The sequence below is a fragment of the Arvicola amphibius genome, chromosome 5 (assembly GCF_903992535.2).
Source record: "Arvicola amphibius chromosome 5, mArvAmp1.2, whole genome shotgun sequence".
Taxonomy (NCBI): Eukaryota; Metazoa; Chordata; class Mammalia; order Rodentia; family Cricetidae; genus Arvicola; species Arvicola amphibius.
Window position 1 is genome coordinate 143,981,228 of NC_052051.1, and position 22,885 is coordinate 144,004,112.

Consider the following 22,885-nt stretch of genomic DNA (forward strand, 5'->3'; position numbering starts at 1 on the left):
GCCCACTTACTCATCCAGTTTCTGACATTCAGAAAGCTCTGTTGACTGGTGAGATCAAACATTAGCAGGAAGCCCATGGCATCTCTGAAAAAGGCAGTGGTGAGACTCCGGAACCTGCCAACGAAGCACAGTGACTGGTTCTCAGTTTACAAACTCACACTCGTAGGACCAACAACACTGTTTCCCACACATACATGCTGTCTCCACGGCAACCCCTTACCTTACTCTATGGACATGTGAGACTAGGCCAGAAGATGGCTATAGGGTAGGAAGAGGGCATCTCCTTGCAGATTGTTTTTTAAAGACCACTTTCAGGTTCTATGGGGCCATGGCACTGATAGAGAATTCCATTTGATCACTAACTTGCCACCATAGCCTCTTGGAATCTTTTTCTTTTTTGACTTATGGCCTTCTCTGGGCCACAATTAAAATCTTAGCCCATTTATAGTAGACTTTAACTTAGACTTTTCTGATGTGGGATGTCCTTCTGTATATGTGTTGCTTCTACTGGTTGATAAGTTGTTTTGGTCAGTGACTTAGCAGAGTATAGCCAGGTGGGAAATCCAAACAGAAATAGAGATAGATAGATAGATAGATAGATAGATAGATAGATAGATAGATGATAGATAGATAGATAGATAGATAGATAGATAGATAGATAGATAGATAGATAGATAGATAGATAGATGATAGATAGATAGACAGACAGACAGATAGGAAAAGAGTAGGTGGACTTGAAAAGATGGCACATTGCTGCCGAAGGAGAAAGATGCCAGAACATTACTGGTAATCCACAGCCTTATGGCGATACATAGATTAGTAGAAATGGGTTAATTTAAGATGCAACAGTTATCTAGGAATATGCCTGAGCCATTGGCCAAACAGTTGTAATTAATATAAGCCTTTGTGTTTTCCTTGGGGACTGAATAGCCACAGGACCAGGCAGGACAGAAACTTTCATCTACAAATAGTGCCCAACGTGGGTCTCGAACCTATGAACCTGAGATTAAGAGTTTCATGCTCTACTGACTGAGTAATAAAAATATAGAGCATTTTCTCTGAATTTGTCAAATGTAAATGGACTAGATATTACTGATGTATTTACTGCCTATATATTGTATATATTCATTGTACTTATTGTACGTATTTTCCTTAGATTACTTATAGCATTCTTTTTTTTATTTTAGACAAAAAGAGGAAATGCAGTGATATTTCATTTGTATTTTAATAAATAAAGCTTGCATGAAGATCAGAGAGTAAAACAGCCCCACTGGTCAGTCTTATAGACCAGGCAGTAGTGACATACACATTTGATCCCAGTAGTCACACTACTTTGCCATAGAAACCAGGCAGTAGTGGTGTATGCCTATGATCCCAAACCTAGAGAGGAATATAAGATGCAATGAGACAGCCCTCAGACAGTCTCATTCTGAGATTTCTGGAGACAGGATTGCCATTTCAGACTGAGGTAGAGTTAGGAGCCAGTGGCTTCCTGTTTTGTTTTTCTGACATTCAGGTTGAATCCCAATATGTGTCTTTGGGTTTTTATTAATCATGCTAGATTTTTCAAATTTTCTTGTCTGTGCACAAAAGAAAAGCAGGCGCATAATTAGGTTGAGAATGAGAACTTCTGTGAGCAAGCAAAGGAAGCCACAGCTCAGAAATAGAAGGGTTGATGTACTTTTTTTACCACACCCTTTGGGGTGAGACTCTCCCACAGGTGACTGCGTGAATCATGAGAAAGAAGAAGATTATTGGGGGACTAAAAGAAGGACAAAGGAGAAACTCAGGAAGTGGGAAAAGAAAATGAGAATATTCATTTTCAGTGTAGGCGGTAAAGCAGCTATTACACAAAGGCTAAAATGCACTCCCAGTGACTCCTCCCTGGTGTCTGCCCTGACTTCTTCAGTTAAATTCCAGGCAGGTTGAGACCCACAATAACATCAGCGCTAGGGAGAACTGGAGAAGGCTTGCAGGGACCAGGAAAGGGTTGAAGTTAACCACAGAATTTCCGAAATACACATAGCTTTGAAAGAGAGAAGAGAGGAGTATGAAATTTGCTCTCCTCAGTGGCTTCCTAAATTTTTTGGTCTCTCATTTTAGTCTCCTTCCTAAATACTTCATGTTGGTTTTCTCAGCGTTCTATTCTGAACCCTTCCCATTTTACGCACGCGCACATAAACACTGTCATTTAGTCCCTTGGCTTAGCTGCAGCCTCTATGCTGAGCAACCCAAGATATATAGATAGCTTTTTGCTGTCATTTGAATTCGTGCTTTAGAGATTTTTCCACATGGACAAAACTCAGGCATTTCTCGAATCACACATCCCAAGCTCAGCTGCTGTCCTTTCTGCCTTCTGTTTCTGGCCAGGGCATTCTCACCCGGTCGGGGCACAGTCCCTTCCTGCTTTCCTTCCTCAGTGTCTATGCATCGCCATGAACACCATCTTCTCCACTGACACGTCTCCTTATACTATCTCTTACTACCCATCATCGCTCACACTCAATTATGGTCCATTTTAGAGGAGCTCTCATTTCTTCCTGTTGATTTTGTGTTTCTTGCACTAACCACATTTTCATGATTACACGTGACTCTTAGGATAACACCAGCACTCGAGAGGCTGAGGCAGGAGGATCTCAGTGAGTTCAAGGCCAGCCTAGTCTACAAAGTAAGTGCCAGGACTGCCAAGACATTTACAGAGAAACTGCATTTCAAAACAATATATATATATATATATATATATATATATATATATATGGATAATACCAAAACACCCCACTAAAGCTGTCAAGGCTTTGCAGGATCATCACCCACCCATCACTAGGCTTCATCTCCTGCCTACTACCCACAGGCACGCTAATCTTCTTTTAGTTCTGAGAAAGTTCACTGTCCCCCTGGGCTCTTTCACAAGCTGGTTGTTCTGTAGGTTGCCACCCATTAGTCTTTCCTCTTCCTTTGCCTGTCCTTTAGCTTGGATTACCTTCCCTCATGCATTGTGTATGAGTGTAAACAAACGCACCAGTGTAAACCCACTTCCTCCCGGAGCCTTCTGGGAACAGCATCTTCCTGCAGGGCTCACTTACCACCTTCTGTCTTCTGACAGTTGTCCTGGGACCATGCTGCTGAGATTGATTGTTTGTCCAATGCCTGCACTAATGTGTAAGCTCCAAGGGAAAAGGTGCTGGGTTTCCATTTCAGAATACCGTTTGTTTTCATTGCCCAGAACATGCTATTTACTTACGAAGTGCATTTTGATATTAAGAAAATAAGAAAGAGATAGAGTGCAGTAAAAGATTCACTATTCTTACAGATTCTAAATAACATCAAAAGAGAACAATTCTTTGAAGCATGGGGGAGAAGAATTAACCATTTCTTTTGCATGGCATTTCTGTAACACAGAGGTGTCGATTACAAAACCCAAAAGCATTACTTGCTTTTTTTCCATGGAGTTCTGTCTCTGCCTTTGCCCGGGAGTTCTTAGAGATCACAGACATTCTGTAGTAGTTCTCTCTGCTGAAAAGCTGTGCCCACAAAACTGTTTCTTAATCATTGTACTGATGTGGCTGAGAAAAGTGATCACTGGTGTGTGAGTGTGTGTGTGTGTGTGTGTGTGTGTGTGTGTGTGTGTGTGCATGTGTGTCTGTGTGTCTGGGGGACAAGCCTGTGTATTGTTTTCCTCATTGCCCACAGCAAATAATGAAGTAGTTAACAAGCATGCTTTGTGTGGTCATCAGACTGAAGCAAATTTTCCTTCCCTGAGTGGCAGCACAGAAAGGACACTGTTGCTGTGGAGCAGGCGAACATCCTGGACCATTTATCTCTGCTACCCTTCCTTCCATTACTCCCTGGAAGAAACACACCTGGCATCCAGTTACACGGACTTCTTCCCCTCCCCATCTCATCCTAGTCGGCGACTCAGATGGAAACGCTAAGATCATACAGACAGCAGCAGATCCAAGAATCAGGCACCTTGTTGTTCTTTAGCCCTCGAGGGGGCACAAGGGTTGGACCCTCTATGTTCACAATGGGTTATGTATTTTCCTGCTTTCCCACCATCAGCTTTTATCAATTACCATTACCCTTACCGGGATTATACCGCCAGAAACCCCAAGGCATTATCTTGTTGCTTAGCTACACCTTCTATCCACAGCATGCAAAATTCTCCAGGGATGAATAAGCCCAGAGTTACTAAGGCAGTTCACCCCATTCCTTCCCAGCACAGCTGTATTAAGGGGACAGATGAGAGACGCCGGCCATCATGTGGGCCTGACATGTCGTGTGCAAGGACATATGGGGATCCGCATTTTTTTTTCTCATACTGCTTCCTCCAAGACGAGTTACACTTCTCTATAAAACACACATCTTTGTGGCAACAAAACCGACACATGAAAGGAGACTCTCGCGAGGAACGGCTTCAGAAGAACCGGCAGTGTTGAAGGGTGTGTGTAAATGGAATTCACAGTCAAAAGAGCTAACCAAGGGGGCCCGGCGGCACCTCTCCTGGCGTTTACACTCACTGAAAGCGAGAACATTTTGGATGCATGTCAAAAATATGGGTGTTTACATGCATCAGCATTGTAAGACATATGACGGAGAATCAGGGGCAGGATGTCTTCCACATATCTCTGCTGTCACTCCCTTGCCACTTTTTTATTCAGTCTAATAGTAGAGGATTTTTTTTTATTAGATTTGGGTCTTTAACACTTGGAAATTGGGTCCCGGAGAGACATGTTTTCATTGAATAATGGAATCCCACTGCGAGCTGCGAGCGACCAAGGCTTCTCTATACTGTTTGTTACCGTGCCTTTGATAGCGGAGAGGATGCTGCGAGACTGGGAAGCTCACAGCTTGGCTGGGATAAGATGGCCACAAGTGATCGAATAAAGAGCAGTTTAAGAATATACTAGAAAACCTATCTTACTGAACGGTGGCGTAGCGTTCGTTTGGTAGCATGTTAGTGGCAGCGTATAGGAGCCCTTGGAGTTCAAAAGAAAGTGGGGGTTTGGGGCTGGTTTCCCTGGGAAGGTAGAATTGGACCAAGGCTGGTGAAAGGAAAGCATTGGGAGGGTGGGAAAGAAGTTTCAGGTTCTAGGACTGAAGCCATAGCTCAGTGGTTGGTGTGCTCCAAGCCCAAGCAGATGGCTGTGGATCCCCTGAACCCTCTCAAAACCAGACACAGCAGTGTGCCTCTGTCATCTGGGTGCTCCTGCTATGAGATGGGAAGTAGGAACAGGAGGATCCCAAGAAGCTCATGGGCAGGCTGGCCTGGCCTGAGACCCGACCTCAAGCATGGTACAAGAGGAAGACCTACACTCTGAAACTAACGGCTGTTCTCTGACCTTCACCTGCATGTCATGGCCCATGCATGCCACTGTCGCACACATGCATATGCACACATTATACATAATATATCTGAAAAATGCACACACATCATACACAGCATGTAGAGAGCTCAACTAAAAAAAATATTCTAGCTATCAGGAAATGGCGCGAGCCTACTTTGATTGAGAAAAGGCAGTCACCAAGCGTGTAACAAAGAATCTGGGGGTGGGAGGGAGAACACAACGACAGGGAGGATGACACACCTTTTCTTCAACTCTGTCTGTGATCAGCTCTTGAAGCAGGGCTAATTTCCCATCTTCACTAGGGTAAATCTGGAGAGATTTCTCCCCACTAGGAAGTATGAGGACAGATTTGCTCACTTCTGATTGACTGTTCGGATCTGCACTAGCTCTGCAGTTCTAGCATGCAGAATGAACTAGGAATCATGGACTTTCATTTCTTTATACAAATCTCCATTCGTCATTTTGTTTTATTTGTTTGGGTTGAGACAAAGTTGCTCTCATTTTGTAGCCCTGACTGGCCACAAACTTGCCACAACCATCCTGTCTCAGACTCCTGGGTACTAGGATGTAGGAATGAACTACACACTGGGCATAGCTATCTATTTTAAAATTGGTAGAAAAGCTGGATACCATTTATTTTTGAGGTTCATATACATCATTCACTTTTCAATGCTTTCTACGTTATGGGGAGCTAGAAATAAAGGAATTCCCATTACCGCTCTTGTCCAGCAGTGTCCCAAAGCTGCAGGTGCACCTTAAACGCTTTCCCTGAAGATCCATCTGCTCCCTGTGTGTTGTAAACCTGAAAAACACAATTCTCCCACGTTAATATTGCTTTGGAACTTGTCAACACTGTAGTTCTCTGGGTTCGCTCAGAATGTTTTCGTTGATTACTATAATCAAAGTTCATAGTGCAGAATAAACACTTGCTTTATTTTCCCCCAAGTATCACATAGATCTCACTTTCAAATGTCAAGTACAGTATGATTTTCAACACAGCGTAAGCATACTGCAAACTTAAATTAGACACCTTCTGTCATTTCCTCATGGAGGCAGCAGACATCAGATTAGGATGAAAGCCGTGGGTTCAAACAACCAACTTTTCATTTAAACTTCTAAGTCTAATTTTTTTTATATTGACAAATTGAGACCATAATCCTTTTCAATTTTATAGTTGTAATATACTATGAAATTAGTTGTAGTATACAAATGAAATTACAAATGGAAAAATCATTTCAATCAAAATTTGTTTGCCAAGTGCCTGCCTCTCTTTTAGCATAGAACTGCCTTTCAAAATGACATAGGTAGTAAATATGCACAGAATTTCTCAGTGGGGTCAGTTGGGACACTTCAGCCTCTTCCTTGGAGGGCCTTTGCAGAAAATGTTCATGATTTAGAGAAAGTGTTTTACAGGAACAGTTTTTAACAAGATTTCTACCTAGATCGGTAGGCATTGCTGAGGGAAGAAGTCAGAGGAATTCCTGGAGCTGCTGGAAGCAAAGCTGCCCAGAGTCTATTGGCTCTCAGTTGAGGGAGAGGAAGCGATTCAACTTTTCAGGCAGTGGCTCTCCACCAAGCATTTCCCGTGGGGATTTGTGACATCAACTGGAAGGCACAGTGATCTTGGCAGTCAGGACTACCATGGGTGGCAGGAAATCTGGCTAAGCTTCTGTGCCTATGCTGCATGCCTCCCGTGTCACAATATCCTCCTTCCTGTCATTAGTGTCTAGCATAGGAGACGGAAGTGCTGTTGTGATTCTCACTTAAGCTCCCTTCTCATGGAAAATAGCATGGATGGGTCTCACATTCTGTTCCCAACGAGCCAGTGATTGATGGCTGAGGCTACACATAAATAAAAATGCAGCAAGAACTTACAAATCTCATGTTCCAGCTATTTGCCAATCATTCTTTTAACCTCTTTGTTAGGAGTAAGGGAATGAATCCTTCAACTCTCTAAGAAATTTACTTCAGCCCAATGAATTAATACTTCTGGTACTTTAATACATCAAAATGTGAAAGTGTCCTTAGGAACTCATAGAAAACACATTATCCACAAATTCAACAACACATTTATTTTAGTTGCTTTGTGTGCTTTGAAGACAGATAGTGTCACTCAATATTTTCCTATCAAAATGTTACTGGTAGTGGAAAATGTAATAAATAATATTCTTCAGTTATGAGTTTTATGTGATTAAAAAAAGAGACACTTTGAAGTGCAATGAACACAATTTCATCAATTTTTATTTGACCCAAGCGAATGGGTAGTAAGGTTAAGAGTATGGTTGAAACTTACCACACGTTTTTCCCGAAAATCTATTCCCACCGTAGTGATGAATTTGGGATTGAATTTATTGTCTGTGTATCTGTAAAGAAACGTGGTCTTCCCTACTCCTGAGTCTCCAAGGGCCAGGAGTTTAATCAGATAATCATAATCTCCATCAGTCATAGTGATGGTCTTGGCAGGCCTGCACAGGAGAAGAGCAAAAACGATACAGTGGAAGTTGATTTCCTTGTCTGCTATCAGAATACAACGTTCGCTTAATTAATGACATTAACACCAAATGCCTCTATTTTGCCCAGACTCTGAAATAACTTGGTCAAAGCAGCTTCAGGTGTGAGGGCATGCCTCCCATTTGTCACTTCACCTCATGGCTCATAACATCAGGCATTTGCAAAATGGACATTGGCACCACAGTAATAGAAGTTTAAAAGTCAAGGACGTTTGTTTCCAAAACCAAGACTCCGGAGGATTAGAGGTGCGGCGCTCAGAGAAGAGGGAGACACAAGAACAGAAACTCCGCTGGGAAATGAAGCAGCGCAGGTAGAAAGCGACTGCCACTGTACACAGAATGAAGAAGTTGGAATGGTTTGCATCTAAGAATAAAGGAGACGCTGTCTATTATATCCATACACAATATTCCTTTCTGATCTTAAGTATTGAACAACTAGCATGATGCCCCTGAAGACACTGATGTGAAATCCGCCCCAAACAAGGAAGCCTCCGTTCTCCGTGAGTCTATGTAGAGTTGTATAGTGCCAGCTTCTAGACTTCAAGAAGGAGGCGGGATTTCAGCGATTTCCATAATATGCCTCCTGCCTGGGTGAGCAATATCGCCCATCCTTTCTTCCAGGGCACAGACCCCTCCACCCCTGAAGTTGTGATGACTGTGGCTTGAACCAGCCCTAAGCTAAATGCAAATGCATCTGCAGGGCTTTTTCCAAGGTGAGGGCACATTCATCTGAACGACACTATCCTCTATTGTCGTGAAGTTCCCACAATGATTAGAGATTTGCTACAAACTTCTCACTCATAGGCCACCGGAATGTGTTTGTTCTATCCTACAACAAAGAGGGAGGCCTCAGAAGACATTGCTAACATGGAAAATGTTGTTCTATTACGTGAAAAGAAGATTTTCCTATTTATGGAGACCCAGGAGCCATTGCAGCCTTTAAGACAGTCTAGTCTGCAATGACTAAAATTACATTTCAAAAACAGCCTATTAGATGAGCTAAACCGTTTTCATAATTTTCCAAAAATATAAAAAAGGCCTGCTGGTATAAGTCTATAATTCCAATTGTTTGGGAGGCTTGAGGCAGGAGGATCACAACTTTATTTCCTCCTGGGCAACTTCACCTGATCATGTTACAAAATAAGGAAGGGGACAGGGACATATCTCTGTGCATGTCACACATATGCATGCATGTGTGAGAAGCTGGGTTCCACCCACACTGCCACTAAGCAACCGAATAGAAGAGGATACACATGGTTTATGTGTCCATAAACGTAATTCAAAATGCTTTATTTTGCCACTTTAAGTAGTAGTGCAAGATAAAAGACTTTATGTCTTTGGGTAAAACAACTGATGAAGATAATGAGCTACTTATCGAGTAATTAACAGTTATTAAATTGCTTTGGAAAGTTGCTTCTTTTTAAATATAACTATTTCCTTAATTTGAACTATATTGTTTTTGCTAAATAGGGCTAAATTGATTATGGATGTGTGCTTCTTTCATTAAAGAATCCTTTTGGAGATTGGATAATTCATATTGTTGTCCTCAAACATTCCTCCCTTTCAAACTATCTAGACAAAATCTGATCATGGCTTTGGAAGCAAGTGCACCCATCAGCAGCTCACCATCCTCAATGAAAGGGCACAGATAACCACAGACACCGGGCTTCCTTGGAGATACCTTTGCCTATCAAAGCGTCAACTTGATGGCGCTAAATCAGAGCTTTATGGTTGAACCTGCTGCTCTTCTTAGTCTTTGAGTCATGCTGGTGCCCAGGCAGAATGATGCTCCCTACTGGAGGCCCCCATTACCATCTCTCCATCTTCTCTGTAAGTATCATTTTATTACTAGCCTCTTCATTTTTTTTTTCTGGAGAAAGGAGGACTGCCACAGTCTGTCCTCAGTCTAAGCCATAGAGGGGCAAAACTGGAGCTACTGACTGCCTGAATAGAAAGTAAAGTTGGAAGGTACCTAGACAAAATGAAAAGGGTGGAATTAAAAGGGTGTATCAGCATGATCTAAATTTTTATTCAAGTTTCCTATATTATTTCCCCTTATTGTTGATAGTCACAAAAGAGACTAAATCTCAGACAGATCCAGTGAAATCCATCAGCATGAGTGTTGAGCACAAAGATGAAACTCAAAAATAAATACTTCACAATCTAGCTTCCGGCAAAGTTTGGATGCATTTAAAAGGTGAGAATGAATGCAAGGGGAACTGGGAATGCAGCACAATTGGTCAAAGGCTTGCCTGATAGGAATGGGTTCATTCTCAAGCCCTGCATAACATTGGCTGAAATTGTACATGCTTCTAATACCAGCACTGGGAAGGTAGGGTCGGAAAGATCAGAAGTTCAAGACCATTTTGGGCAGTGTAGTAAGTTTGAGGCTGGCCTGGGATATAAAGGACCCTGTCTCTAAAAAAATAAAATTAATTTAAAATTAAACCACAAGAACCCAAACAAGAAAATTACAACATAGAGTTTCAGACTAAAACACAATTTCTAAATGAGTAGAATCATCGTTGTGCTTGTAATTCAAATCTTTGTGAGCTATGGGATTCAGCGGGTCTTAGAGAAAGACTAACTACCAAGCAGTCTTACAGCACAGCAAGGACCCGGACTGGGTGAGAACCAGGGAACCCCTGCATGGGAGCTTACTTCCCATTTATACTACGAAGCTCTTAACCACTTGCCAACTACATGACGCAGCATGTGTTCCTGACTAGTAGCCAGGGTATCCTCTGTTCATTGTATACATCCAGCCTGGGGCAATACCAGGGCTGCCTCCAATCAAGATCTAATCTAGACTAAGTAGTACCAGCTACCAGGGAATAGTTTCACCCTGGACCCCATCGCCTCTGCTCTCTATAAATAAAGAGTGCTGGATACCCTGTGGCATTTGACACGAACACCACATAAAATAACTGAAAACCTGGCACTGTGAACGCATTTACTTAGTGCTCCCGATGTGCTCTTTGATCTTTTAAATTAAGAATTAGAAGGCTTATTTTTAAAGTTTCTCTTAAAAATATTAATATTCTGTTCCTCTCATTTAAAATTCTTTGTACATTTTTGTCTTTACCTTGAAGATGTGTTTGATTCACTTCTCCTTTTATTACCACATTATTTTCTGAGTCCTAAAATGATTGGTGTTGATGATCTTTCCCTGTCAGCGAAGCACAGCAGCACAAAGAAAACTAAAGCCTTGGAAAGATCGCCTTTTCCAAGAAATGGGAGAGAAACTTATCTGGAAAGGATCAAAAAGCTGACATGTTTTAACAACATTGTTTGTTTTCCTGTACTAAGATTGGTAATCTTGTCATTTCTTGGTTGTACTGGTCTGAAAAGGACAAAAAGCCAGAAGACTGTAATGTTTTCCAGATCACGTCTGCTTCTTGGTCCTTATCACAATGTCACAGCTATGCCACAGAGCCAGGAGATACAGATACAGAGAGATACAGAAGATGGGGTGCTGTGCGCAGAGCCCTTCACGGGACAGCAAGGGGAAGGAAGCTGAGGCAAAGATCTAAAATACAACACTCTTACAGCTTCTGCAGAGTCTGAAAGTCAGCAATAAAGGCAATAAATGCAAATAACCACCTGGACCTCAGTGTTCAGATGGGAAGTCACACCCGAGAGCACGCTGGACTTGCAGGACAGACCATTGATCTCCAACTGAGCCAAACGCCCACGACACTTTCCCTCATTTGCTATAATTAGAAGCAGAATACTGGCAGATAAGATAGTCTCCACCCCTAGTCAAGAAAACATCTTTCCAAAAGACAGACCATCAAAAAAAAAAAAAAAAAAAAAAAAAAACAACTAAACCAATAGAAATGCAGAGTTGTGGAGCCCAATCATGTTGGATACATCTCTAGTACACTCCTGTACCCAAGGTTCACGGAACATTGGGGGGGGGGGGGTCAGGGGATTTGTGTTAACATCAGAAGCCACACCCACAAAGTCTCACCAATATGGCAGCCCAAATGTGAGCTGAACAAGGATGACACTAATCATTGTGCCAAATTAGACTAGGAAAGCCCACGAGGCTTCAACCTTACACAAAGAACCATAGGCCACTGAGTAAAGTTGGGAGCAAGAGAGGTGGTTCCCTTTAGATAGGGAAGAGTATACCAATTGCCAGTCCAAACAACCTTGAAGACATACATTCAAGTAACATCATATGGCCTCAGCGGGATATAGTTAGGGATGTGTGTGTGTGTGTGTGTGTATACAAATGCATATATGAATTCAATAAAAAATTTATGAAAAAGGAGATAATGAATTTGTTTGTTTTTGCTTTTCAAGCCAAGTTTCTCTATAGCTTGGAGCGTGTCCTGGAACTCGCTCTGTAGACCAGGCTGGCCTCAAACTCACAGGGATCTGCCTGCCTCTCCCTTCCAAGAGCTGGGATTAAAGGTCTGCACCACCATGCCCAGTGAGGCCATAAATTTTAAGGAAAGCAGAAAAATTAAATTACAATCTCAAAACAAAACAAAAGATGAGGAAACATTTTATCTTTAAAGAAAAAAAACTCTTGCATTTAATTGACAAAAAATAAACATTGAGTTTGAGTTTTAAGAGAAAAAGTTCAAAGAAATGGAAACTGTTGGGCAGGGAGATGGTAGAGATGCTGTGCTTGTGTAGGGGCAGATATTCCTCCTCGGAGGGGCCAGGGCCATGATTTTTACTCCTGGAACATCCTGTCTGACGCTGCCCCCAATCTCTTGTCTCTACCCCTACTGTTCACTGTTCTTATTCACCCTAATTTCATTCATCCTTTCCTTCCTTTCTTTTTTGAGAATTTCACATATTAATACTGCATTTATACCATTTCTCCTCCCTCTACTTTATGTAACTCCTTGCATGTCCCAAACTGTCTCTGAAATTGATAACATCTTATTTTATTACTATTATATATAAATGTATAATACATATATATGCAAAACAAAACTATTACATATAAATTGTTTATGCATGCACACATATTTATACACACATATAATACAGCCTGCTGAGTCCATTTTGTGTTGCTTACACACACACACACACACACACAGAGTCTTCACTTAAAAAAACAATCTAAAATTCCCCTTAGGTCTTAAAATCTTCTCGTCTCCTTTTCTGTAGGGTTTCCTGAGACCTTAGCAGAGCGGTTTGATGGAGACATCCATTCAGGACTGAGTGTTCTAAGGTCTCTCACCCTTTGCACATTATCCAGCTGTGGCTCTCTGTGTTTGTTCCCACCCACTCTAGGAGGAAGCGTCCCTGGTGATAATTTTCCCCAGAATGAATATTTAATCTTAAAAGAATTATTTTGAGATCCTTGGAAGACAAAGCTCCAAAGTCCTGCATGTTTTAAAGATATGATTGGTGTTCACTCGGAGCCTAGCAAGTAGACCTAAAATAAGGAGGGACTCGGTGAAAAGGGCTCCTTTGGGGGAGAATTTATTTATTCATCTAAAACACATTCTCTTGTACTTCTTGTTTGCAAAGTTTCGAGGAAACATCTAACACATACTCACTGGTACCTCTTGTTTGCACGGTTCCGAGAAAGTAAGTATTCCTTGTGTTTCTACAGGGGACTTACAGTGACTAGAATCAGGGGCTTTACTCATATACTTATGGGTAAAATTTCTGGCCAGTCTACCAAATAACAATCTCAAGAAGGCTCTAACAAGCTGTGACCTTGTGACTTGAACTTATTCAATTCATAAAAAACACTCTATTCTTGAGAGTATATTGAATATTTTCAAGGTGCTTTGGGAATTTTAAAACAGGAAGCAAATAAAGCAAGCATAATATCGTTTACACTTAGTGTAGATCATTTCAAAATAAGGCTGTGAAGGATTGACAGTCATTTAATCTTTCTTCGCTACCCTGTATTTGATAGGCTGTGTGGGGCTCCAGCAGATCTATGCTGACTTGTGAAACTCTCACAGACTGTGCTTTGCTTCCTGAATGACAGCCCCAAAGGAGTCCTAACCAATTGGTCTTAAAGAATTAATTTCCAGAATGTCAAATTATGGATGGCCAGAACAACTGGTATCTAATCTATGTACTAATGGAACAGAACTACGTTTTGAGGGAGAAGTCCCTTGTAAAAGATACCTTTTATTTAGTGGATTCTATAGCATTATTTTAACGCTAGAAAAGTTTATCACAATTCATTTTCATTTCAGCTTAAAAATATGAACGTGAGCTTACACCAAAGGTTCAACCTTAAATATACATCTCTGTCAACTTAAGTGACATTGACTTACTGTAAACAGGAGTGAATTTGTCTATTTGAAGAAAAGTAAACGGATGTATTTTATTTTATCGGCGATCAAGGGCTATGATATAATAAACTAATAATTCTTTGAGATCTTCACTTGGTTTATACTTTCAGTAGAGGCTAGAAATTCAAACAGAGAGATTTAACAAGCATATATACTTATATTAACGTGTCATGCTTATTTGTAGCTACTAAACTCATTTGCAAGTCATTGTTTTTCAACTCTATCAATTACTTTTTCTGCATAGTTTCTCTGTTTTGGTTTTAGTTTTATAGCATTGTGTGGGTGAGATGTCAATTTAAAACAAACCAGACTACAATTATTCAAGAAGATAAAACGTTAATGAAGTTTTTTTTTCCCCTCTTTCTCTCAGACTGCGGGCACATCTGTGGAGAACTTTCTTGGTGAGTGATTAATATTGGATGGCCCAACCCACTATGGACAAAATTACCCCTGGTCAGATGGTTCTAGACGGTATGAGAACGCAAGGTGAGCGAGCCACGGAGAGCAAGCCAGCAAGCAGTGTTCCTCCATGGTCTCTGTATAAGTTCCTGCCTCCAGGTTCCCGCCTCCATCTCCTGCCCTGACTTCCCTACAAGATGGACCATTAAGATAAAATTAACCCTTTCCTTCCCAAGCTGCTTTAAGATATGGTGTTCATCACAGCAATAGAAAGGACACACTTTGAAATTATATACTCTTACTGTCTTTGTTAGGTTTCTCCTGCTATGAAATGACGCCATGATCATGGCAACTCTGATCAAGGAAGGCATTTTATTGGGGCTGGCTTATAGTTCAGAGGTTTAGTCCATTACCGTCATGGTGGAAAGCATGGCGGGGTGCAGGCATACACAGTGCAGGAGAAGCATCTGAGAGTCTATATCAGTTGAGACACTTGGTCTGGCTTGAGGATCTGAAACCTCAAAGCCCACCCGTAGGGACACACTTTCTCCAACAAGGCCACACCTCCTAATAGTGCCTCTCCTCACGAGCCTCTGGGGTCCATTTTCCTCTAAATCACCATACTTACCAATCCAAAAAATGAAATATGTATATACTGAATTTTATTATTTAAGTTGAGAAGATTGTAAAGATACTGAAATCATCAGGGTAGGGGTGAAGGCAAAGATTTTTCAATGTTTCATTTTAATCACACTTGGAACATTTCTTAGAAGAATATTTATTATTGCAATTTTCAGGCATTTTAACTTGTAAATAAAAGAAAATTGCCATTATTGGGTAGTTTTTACCTGATATAATTTCTTATTTTGCACTATCAACAGATCTACCATAAAAACAAAACTTTGTAGGGGAACGTACAAAGTCATACACAAATGCTTATGGCATAATTATTCTTGATAATTCCAAACTGAAAGCAAACCAACTGGTCACCTATTGAGTGTGTACATGAAATGTAGTATGTCCATGATGGAAGATTATTTGGTCAGAAGAAGGAATGAGGTGTGTATACATGCCATTATCACACAGAAAACTTGAAAGTATTTGCTGAAGGAAGCAAGAAGCAAAAGGCCAAGTATTTTACAATTCTGTTTATATAAAAGACTCTGAAAAGATGACATCAGAGACAGTTTAACAGGAGCCAGGGAAAGGAAAAACTGCGAGTTATGGCTGTCAAGTATGGACTTCAGAGACAATTCCCTGGGTTTAGAGAGTGACATCGGAACAACTTTATGAATATACTAAAGCCACTTAAATAAATGCTTCCAAAGGTTTATACTGTTGCTATATCTCAATAATACCTCTTATTAGAAGCCCAATAGGGTAAATATTAGTTTATTTTTCAAGTAATTTTTGACCTAGCGAAATTTATGGATTTTTGCTTAATGCAATAACTTGCTAGTAATTTTCATGCACATTCAAAGAAAAATTCACACCCCAAAACCAAGGCAAACGGCCTGCATAATGTACACTCTTTATATGATTATCACAAACAAATGTTTTTTTTTATTTATAAAAACAGTTTTTTATTTAGCAGGAACTTCATGAGCAGTCCTGTGTACAAATACACGCAGTAATCAGGACACTGAGAGTCTGAGGCAGAGATGATGGGTTTGTATCGCACTGTGATCAAATAACACTGGAAAGCAACCAGAACAATTCAGAGTGTGTGTGTGTGTGTGTGTGTGTGTGTGTGTCACCCCGTAAATCTGCTTGTCGGTGTCCTCCAGGGAGTTCAGACCTAAACATCCAAGCCTCTCTGGGCTGGTCTGAACCTCTGTAAGCTGACTCTGGAACTTAGAGATTAATACTCTGCCACGGCAGGATAGGGCAGCAGCTAAGATCGAACCATCTTTCCTCACCAGTGTGGTTCACTTTGAGCCATGTGAAGAAATGACAGAAAAAGTCAAAACCCTATGATTCCTTCCAGCAGTTGAAAACCCATGTCTTCTTAATGCGACCCAGTCAGTATAGAAAACCCACAACCATGGGGGAACAAAAGGAGTCTGTTTATCCAACTTGATCCTGTTGTGGTTTAAAGCAGTTTCCTCTACTTGATTGTGACCCTCCAATCTTGGCACACAAGCAATGACTGATGACTTCTTTTGATGAAAACTATTGTTGCCATTCCATTGACATGATGCCCAGAGGCCCAGAGTTGCTCTCAGATAGTGTAAGCTTTGTTTCCATGGAACATGGGAGCCAGCTTCTGGATCATTGTAATCACTCATTCAAAAATATGTACAGAAGATATCACATAAACTCAATTTAACAAACTAAGCTTCCAGGACTTTTGAAACATTTAAAATATTGGATCTTTTTTGCTTGCCTGGTAAGTGGGCTGCATGACTCATTTATTCTAAAGAAAACATCTTTTAAGAAAAAAGAAAAAAACTTTACTGTTGTGGAATATTATTCTAAGGTGTGTTACATTTGTTTATGCTGTGGAACATTTATTTAATGATGCAAGGATGCGTTACATTCTTTTATGTTACATTTGTTTAAGTCTGTGAAACTGTGTTACTGTGTCTGTCTAAAACACCACATTGGCTGGGCGGTGGTGGTGCATGCCTTTAATCCCAGCACTCAGGAGGCAGAGGCAGGCAGATCTCTGAGTTCGAGGCCAGACTGGTCTACAAGAGCTAGTTTCAGGACAGGCACCAAAGCTACAGAGAAACCCTGTCTTGAAAAATACCAAAAAAAAAAAAAAAAAAAAAAAAAACCCACCTCATTGATCTAAAAAAGGGAGGAACGGTCAGTAGCTAAGCAGGAGAAAGGATAGGTGGGGCTGGAAGGCAGAAAGAATAAATAGGAGGAGAAATCTGGGGAGCAAAGATCTAGGAGTAAAAGAAAGACCAGAAGAGAAAGACATCAGGTACCAGCTACCCAGCTACATAGCAAAGCCACAGCGTAAGAAATAAAGAAAAGATATGCAGAAATACAGAAAGGTAAAAGCCAAAGGCAAAAGGTAGACAGGATAATTTAAGAAAAGTTATCAAGAAACAAGCCAAGCTAAGGCCAGGGATTTAGAAGCAACAACAAGACTCTCTGTAATTAATTTGGGAGCTGGGTCACTGGCCCCCAAAGAGTTAAGAGTAAAAACGAATCGAACAATACTTTACTGGGTTCCTTAAGCTCAGACTTTTGATAGAGACAAGAAAAAGAGAAAAAAAAATTATAAAGGAGTAAATTCCTTAGAAATCTGCAAAGGATCTATCCTATATATTTCCTTTAAGATTGAAATTTTGCTAGTGAAGTGTGAGAGGATTAATCACTGTAGAAGCAGTAGGTTGTCCTACAGAGCCAGTGCACCCCGTCAGTCACAGACCAGAAAATGGGCTTCCCAATTTAGTGGCTCACAGATCTGCCTGTTTTGAGAAATTACTCCTGCCCAAGGCTTAACGGCCCAACTGTGTAAGTAGATCTGAATTTTGGTAAGGAAATACCACCCACTATGAACCAAATGATTCATCTTTCTTTGCTGCTGAGTCATATTGTAAGTAAAAAGATATTAAATTTGTATTGTAAAATGAAGCTTCTCCTCTTAGAATATCAATCGAAAAAAGATACAGCTTCAAATTAAAGTTATTTTTTTGTTTTGAAATAGTTATTTTTTGGTGCTGAGGATTGAACTTGGGCTTCATGAATGCTAAGCAAGTGTTCCACCAGGGTGTTCTAAGGTCAGTCCTACATGCTTTACTTTTAAATCGACAAATAAAAATTGCATGAAATTATTATGCAGGGCATATTTTGAAATATGTGCACATTGTGAAATGGCTAAATGGAGCTAATTAACATGGATCAACTTATTTAATTATCTCTATGCATCTAATGTGAATATTCTAAATTCACTTTTAGCAACAATTAAAGATATAATCCATTGTGGGGCTGGAGAGAGGGCTCAGTGGTTAAGAACACTGGCTGCTTTTCCAACAAACACAGTTTTAGTTCCTAGCACCTGCATGGAGGCTCAAAACTGTATGTAATTCCAATCCAAGGAATCTGATGCCCTTTTCTGGCCTCTTGCACACCAGGCAAGCACATAGCCCATAGACATGCATTCAGACAAAACACCCATATACATAAAATAAAAATTTAAAAACCCATAAAATTATGATATAAATAAGAACAATAGAAGTCATGTTAAACAATAGTTTTCTTAAACATTGCTCTTAAAATGTTATATTCTGTGACCAAAATTTTCCCAGTCCCCACCCTCCACGTGTTTGACTATGAAGATTTTTTTACTAACTTTTCAAATATTAATGTAACAATGTTGAAAATTATGCTCATTTGCTTGCAGGCTGCTGCATTGAGAAAGACATGTAGACTTCTGTTTTGCTTAATTATGAAATTTTGCAAAAAGGCAACATAATCAAAATATCTACCACAAACACAGCCTCTGCAATATGACGAAGCCTAACTAAATAGTTTCTATGGATTCATAGGCAGATAGTGATGAAAAATAAGATGAAGGTGATAATTATTAGTAAATTAACATTCAAAAATAATTTTAGATAGCTCATGTAACCATGACATTCCAAGAATAATAAAGATAAAGTTCCCAGAATTATTCAGGAAGATAACGTTTGTTGGTTATTGTTTTAGTTTTATGATATTTCATAAGGATTTTTTGAGTAATGAGTGCTGGGTTGAGAGAGAGTCCATCCACAGGGAATGGGGTTACAGCAAAGAAAATGCTTATCTCACAGTGGCCCTTTCTACTCCATTCTGTAGAACGTAGGTCAAAGGAAATTTCTGGGTCTCAATTTTATTTTCACAACACATGTGATCTAATGGTAAAGGGAGAGCGACGAAGATTACTGCACACACATCTTAATCCTACCTTGGGTGGGGAAAATCCTTGGGTCAGATATTTTATTTGGAATGCATCCTACTTCAGAAAATTTAGAGTCCTGGGAGGGATCAGAATCCAAAGGGAGAGGGGGTGGGGGCAGAACAAATCTTTCTCAAGTAGGTGAGATGAGAGCTGGTGTTTGAGGAGAGAAAGGGGGAAAAGCAAGTTGGGATGGGAACACTGGTCTTGGGCCAGATGTGGCCCCAGTGTGGGAGACTTGGTTTCTATGTACAAAGTGTTCTGGTGGCCTGGGTCAATGAAGTTGGATATCCAGAATTACATGTTGACTGGATTGCTTTAGTATGAGGCAGACATTAGAGTGTATTGTTGGAGAAAGAGGCTGCTTGTTCGTCCCAGCCACCCAGAACCAAAATAACCACACAGAAACTATATTAATTAAAACACTGGTTGGCTCATTAGCTTTAGCTTCTTATTGGCTAACTCTTATATCAGTTTAACCCATTTCTATTAATCTGTATAGTGCCACGTGGCAGTGGCTTACTGGCAAAGATTTGGCATGTCTGACTCTGGCAGCGGTGCCATAGTGTCTCTCTGACTCTGCCTTTCTCCTCCCAGCATTCGGTCCAGTTTCCCCCGCCTACCTAAGTTCTGCCCTATCAAAAGGCCAAGGCAGTTTCTTTATTCATTAATGGTAATCACAGCACACAGAGGGGACTCCCACATCAGTGTATTTCTCTGCATTTAGAAGTATGATCATAGACATTTTCTACCCACGTGGTAAATTAGCCCTTTGTTCTAAAGCTATTTATCTGCAGCTGTGGGCATATAAAATATCTGCCTGAATATTCAGGTGCCCTGAATTTTTCTCCATTCTGTCTTCCCAAGAAATTGGAAGCCCTTAGAATTTTGGAGTATGAGCCTCGTATAATGAAGATAATAAACCCACAGAATCCTTAATCAGACCAGATTTGACATATTTTTAGCCTATAACAAATCCAGCAAATTTCTCAGAACAAAGGTGATATGGAAATCCTTAAGAAAAGACATAAGCTGCATTTTAAATGGACACTTTCTACTTAAGAAAGCACAAGATCATTTCAGCCACTCACGACCCTGATAGAGTGCTGGCTGGAAGCAATTATCTACTGATTACTAATGACAATTTTACTTAGACCATTGTTTACTTCTTAGCAGTAATCTAGTCAACTAAACTCACCTAAGACTTTCCTACATACAACATTCATAATACGGTCTTTGTCACCTTTCAGCCCCAGCTGCTCCTGGTGGGGTAAACAGTCAATAGAGCATGGAAACATAGCTCGGATGGCCTGTTGGGCTGCTTGGTGCATTTGGAAGTTCAATAAGAACAGAGCATAAAGTAGAATCTTGGTTTCTCATTCAGAGCCTGCCAGAGTGTTAGCTTTCAAATGGTGACTAGCTGGGTGTGGGTCTGGTAAGCACAGTAAGCTGAAGCTACACCTAGGAAAATTTTTCTAGTGGAATTTTTAGTTGTCGTTTTGCTTAATTCTTCTTGAAACTGAAAAAGTGTGCTTCCGTTGGAAAGACATTCTCTTCACTGCTCGTATGTCACCGTTCTTCTTACGGAAGAATCCAAAATCAGAAAGAATAAAACCAGGAGCTAAAGTTTAGTTAAATACAAAAAAAAGTTATATAACAGTTCTTAAGGAAACCAGGGTTGGAGAGGTTATTCAGTAGTTAAGAGCATTTAATGCTCTCACAGGATTGGTTCATTTCCCAGCACCACACGGATGGTCAAAACTGAAATTTCAGGAGATCTAGAGCCCTTTTTATGACCTCTAAAGGCATCAATAAGGCACATAGTATACTTACATACATCCAGGCAAAACACTCATGAATATAAAATAAAAGCAATTAAATATTTAATTTAAAAAAGAAAATGAAATAGGCTCTCATGGACCTGCAATAGAGCAAAGAGATTAAAGGGACTTGTTGCCAGACCACCTGCTGACCTGATTTCAAACCCTAGGACCCACAGAGGGTAAACGGAGAACAGATTCGCTCAAAACTGTCATCTGACTGTTGGAAGAAACTGCTTGTTCTTTCCAGCCGCCCAGTTAGCTTAGACGGGAAATAATCACACAGAAACTGTATTAAATAAATCACTGCTTGGCCCATTAGCTCTACCTTCTTACTGACCAACTCTTATATATTAATTTAACCCATCTCCATTAATCTGTGCATCACCATGAGATCGTGGCCTACCAGCAAAATTCCAGCACGTCTGTCTTTGGCAGCTCCATGGCTTTTCTCTGACTCCACCCTTCTTTCTCCCAGCATTCAGCCTAGCATTCTCTACCTACCTAATTTCTTCCTTGCTATAGGTCCAAAGCAGTTTCTTTCTTCATTAATGCTAATCACAGCACATAGAGGAGACTCCCATGTCATCTGATCCACCCCCACATAGCTCCCAAATCAATAAATAATTGCAATTAAAGTGGGTTTTTTGTTTGTTTATTTTAATAAACTTTGTCTGTGTTCTGGAATTGACACTTCCCATTTTCATAAAAGACTGCTGTGTTAATTTTTGAGACCTTTACGGAAAACAATAAGTAAACTTAGCACTTTGAAACCCTGAAAGTTGAATGTATATGATTGGGGAAGAATTGCCATAGGCTGTCACCAAGAGTAGACATATGGCAGTCGACACAGCAGTCCATTTGACTGAGAGTCTGCATCTCAGAGAAGTTCTTAGCTCCCAGGGGGAATGCTTTTCCCATGTGTTTTCAATTTTCATGAAGAAAAATAGACCTCTGCCTTCCCCCACCCTACATTACCAGTTTCTAGTAACCTCCACTGTACGTGGGAAGTTCCGTCCAGACAAAAGCATGGTCTTGCTGCCAGAAGTTGTTCCAGTAGATGATATTGTCCCAAAGGAGACACCATTGGTTATGAAGCCTGAAGGCATGCATATTAAATTTCAGAAGTATAAATTTCACATGCATAGAATAGGAGACCAGAAACATTACACACTTCTCTGTGTGTTTCTGCGGATACAATGAAGTGAACATAGCATTGTGTGTGACTAATGGAGATTTTTATATTTTAAAACAAGCTTGCCACTGCCTTTCTCAGACAATGCCACTCAGCAGTTAGCTATCTAGTTTATATTAAGACTAAAAGGCTAATATTAAGTAAAACTGGGGCGTGATAGGGCACATCTTAAAGTCTTCAAACACGATCTCAAAGAGATGATTTTCTCTAGTGTCTAAAACAGAAACTAGTTTTATAAGATGAATTGATAAAGTGTTTTAGGGGAAAAAATCACAAATGTCAGCCAATAATATACCTTATGTCACGGTAGATAGGAGACTTTCATGAACAGCAGAAATCAATAAACTACAAGGACCGATGATGAAGATGCACACAACATGCTGTTTTCAAGCAAACAGCAAAGACTGGGATAAGCAGGCATTGACTTAAAAGATGAAC

At 40.3% G+C, this 22,885-nt stretch overlaps 1 protein-coding gene across 3 annotated transcripts in view; it reads right to left on the reverse strand.

Annotated features, from left to right (window-relative positions):
- Positions 1-22,885, reverse strand: part of Rab27b (RAB27B, member RAS oncogene family) — a 144,313-nt gene that overhangs the window by 11,180 nt on the left and 110,248 nt on the right. For all 3 annotated transcript variants that reach the window (XM_038329478.1, XM_038329477.1, XM_038329476.1), the window contains 3 exons: positions 7,639-7,810; positions 6,062-6,147; positions 11-114 (listed from right to left, as the gene is read on the reverse strand). In XM_038329478.1, the coding sequence (XP_038185406.1) occupies positions 11-114; positions 6,062-6,147; positions 7,639-7,791 (343 nt within the window). In that variant the 5' untranslated portion in view covers positions 7,792-7,810. The remainder of the gene's footprint in view (positions 1-10; positions 115-6,061; positions 6,148-7,638; positions 7,811-22,885) is intronic.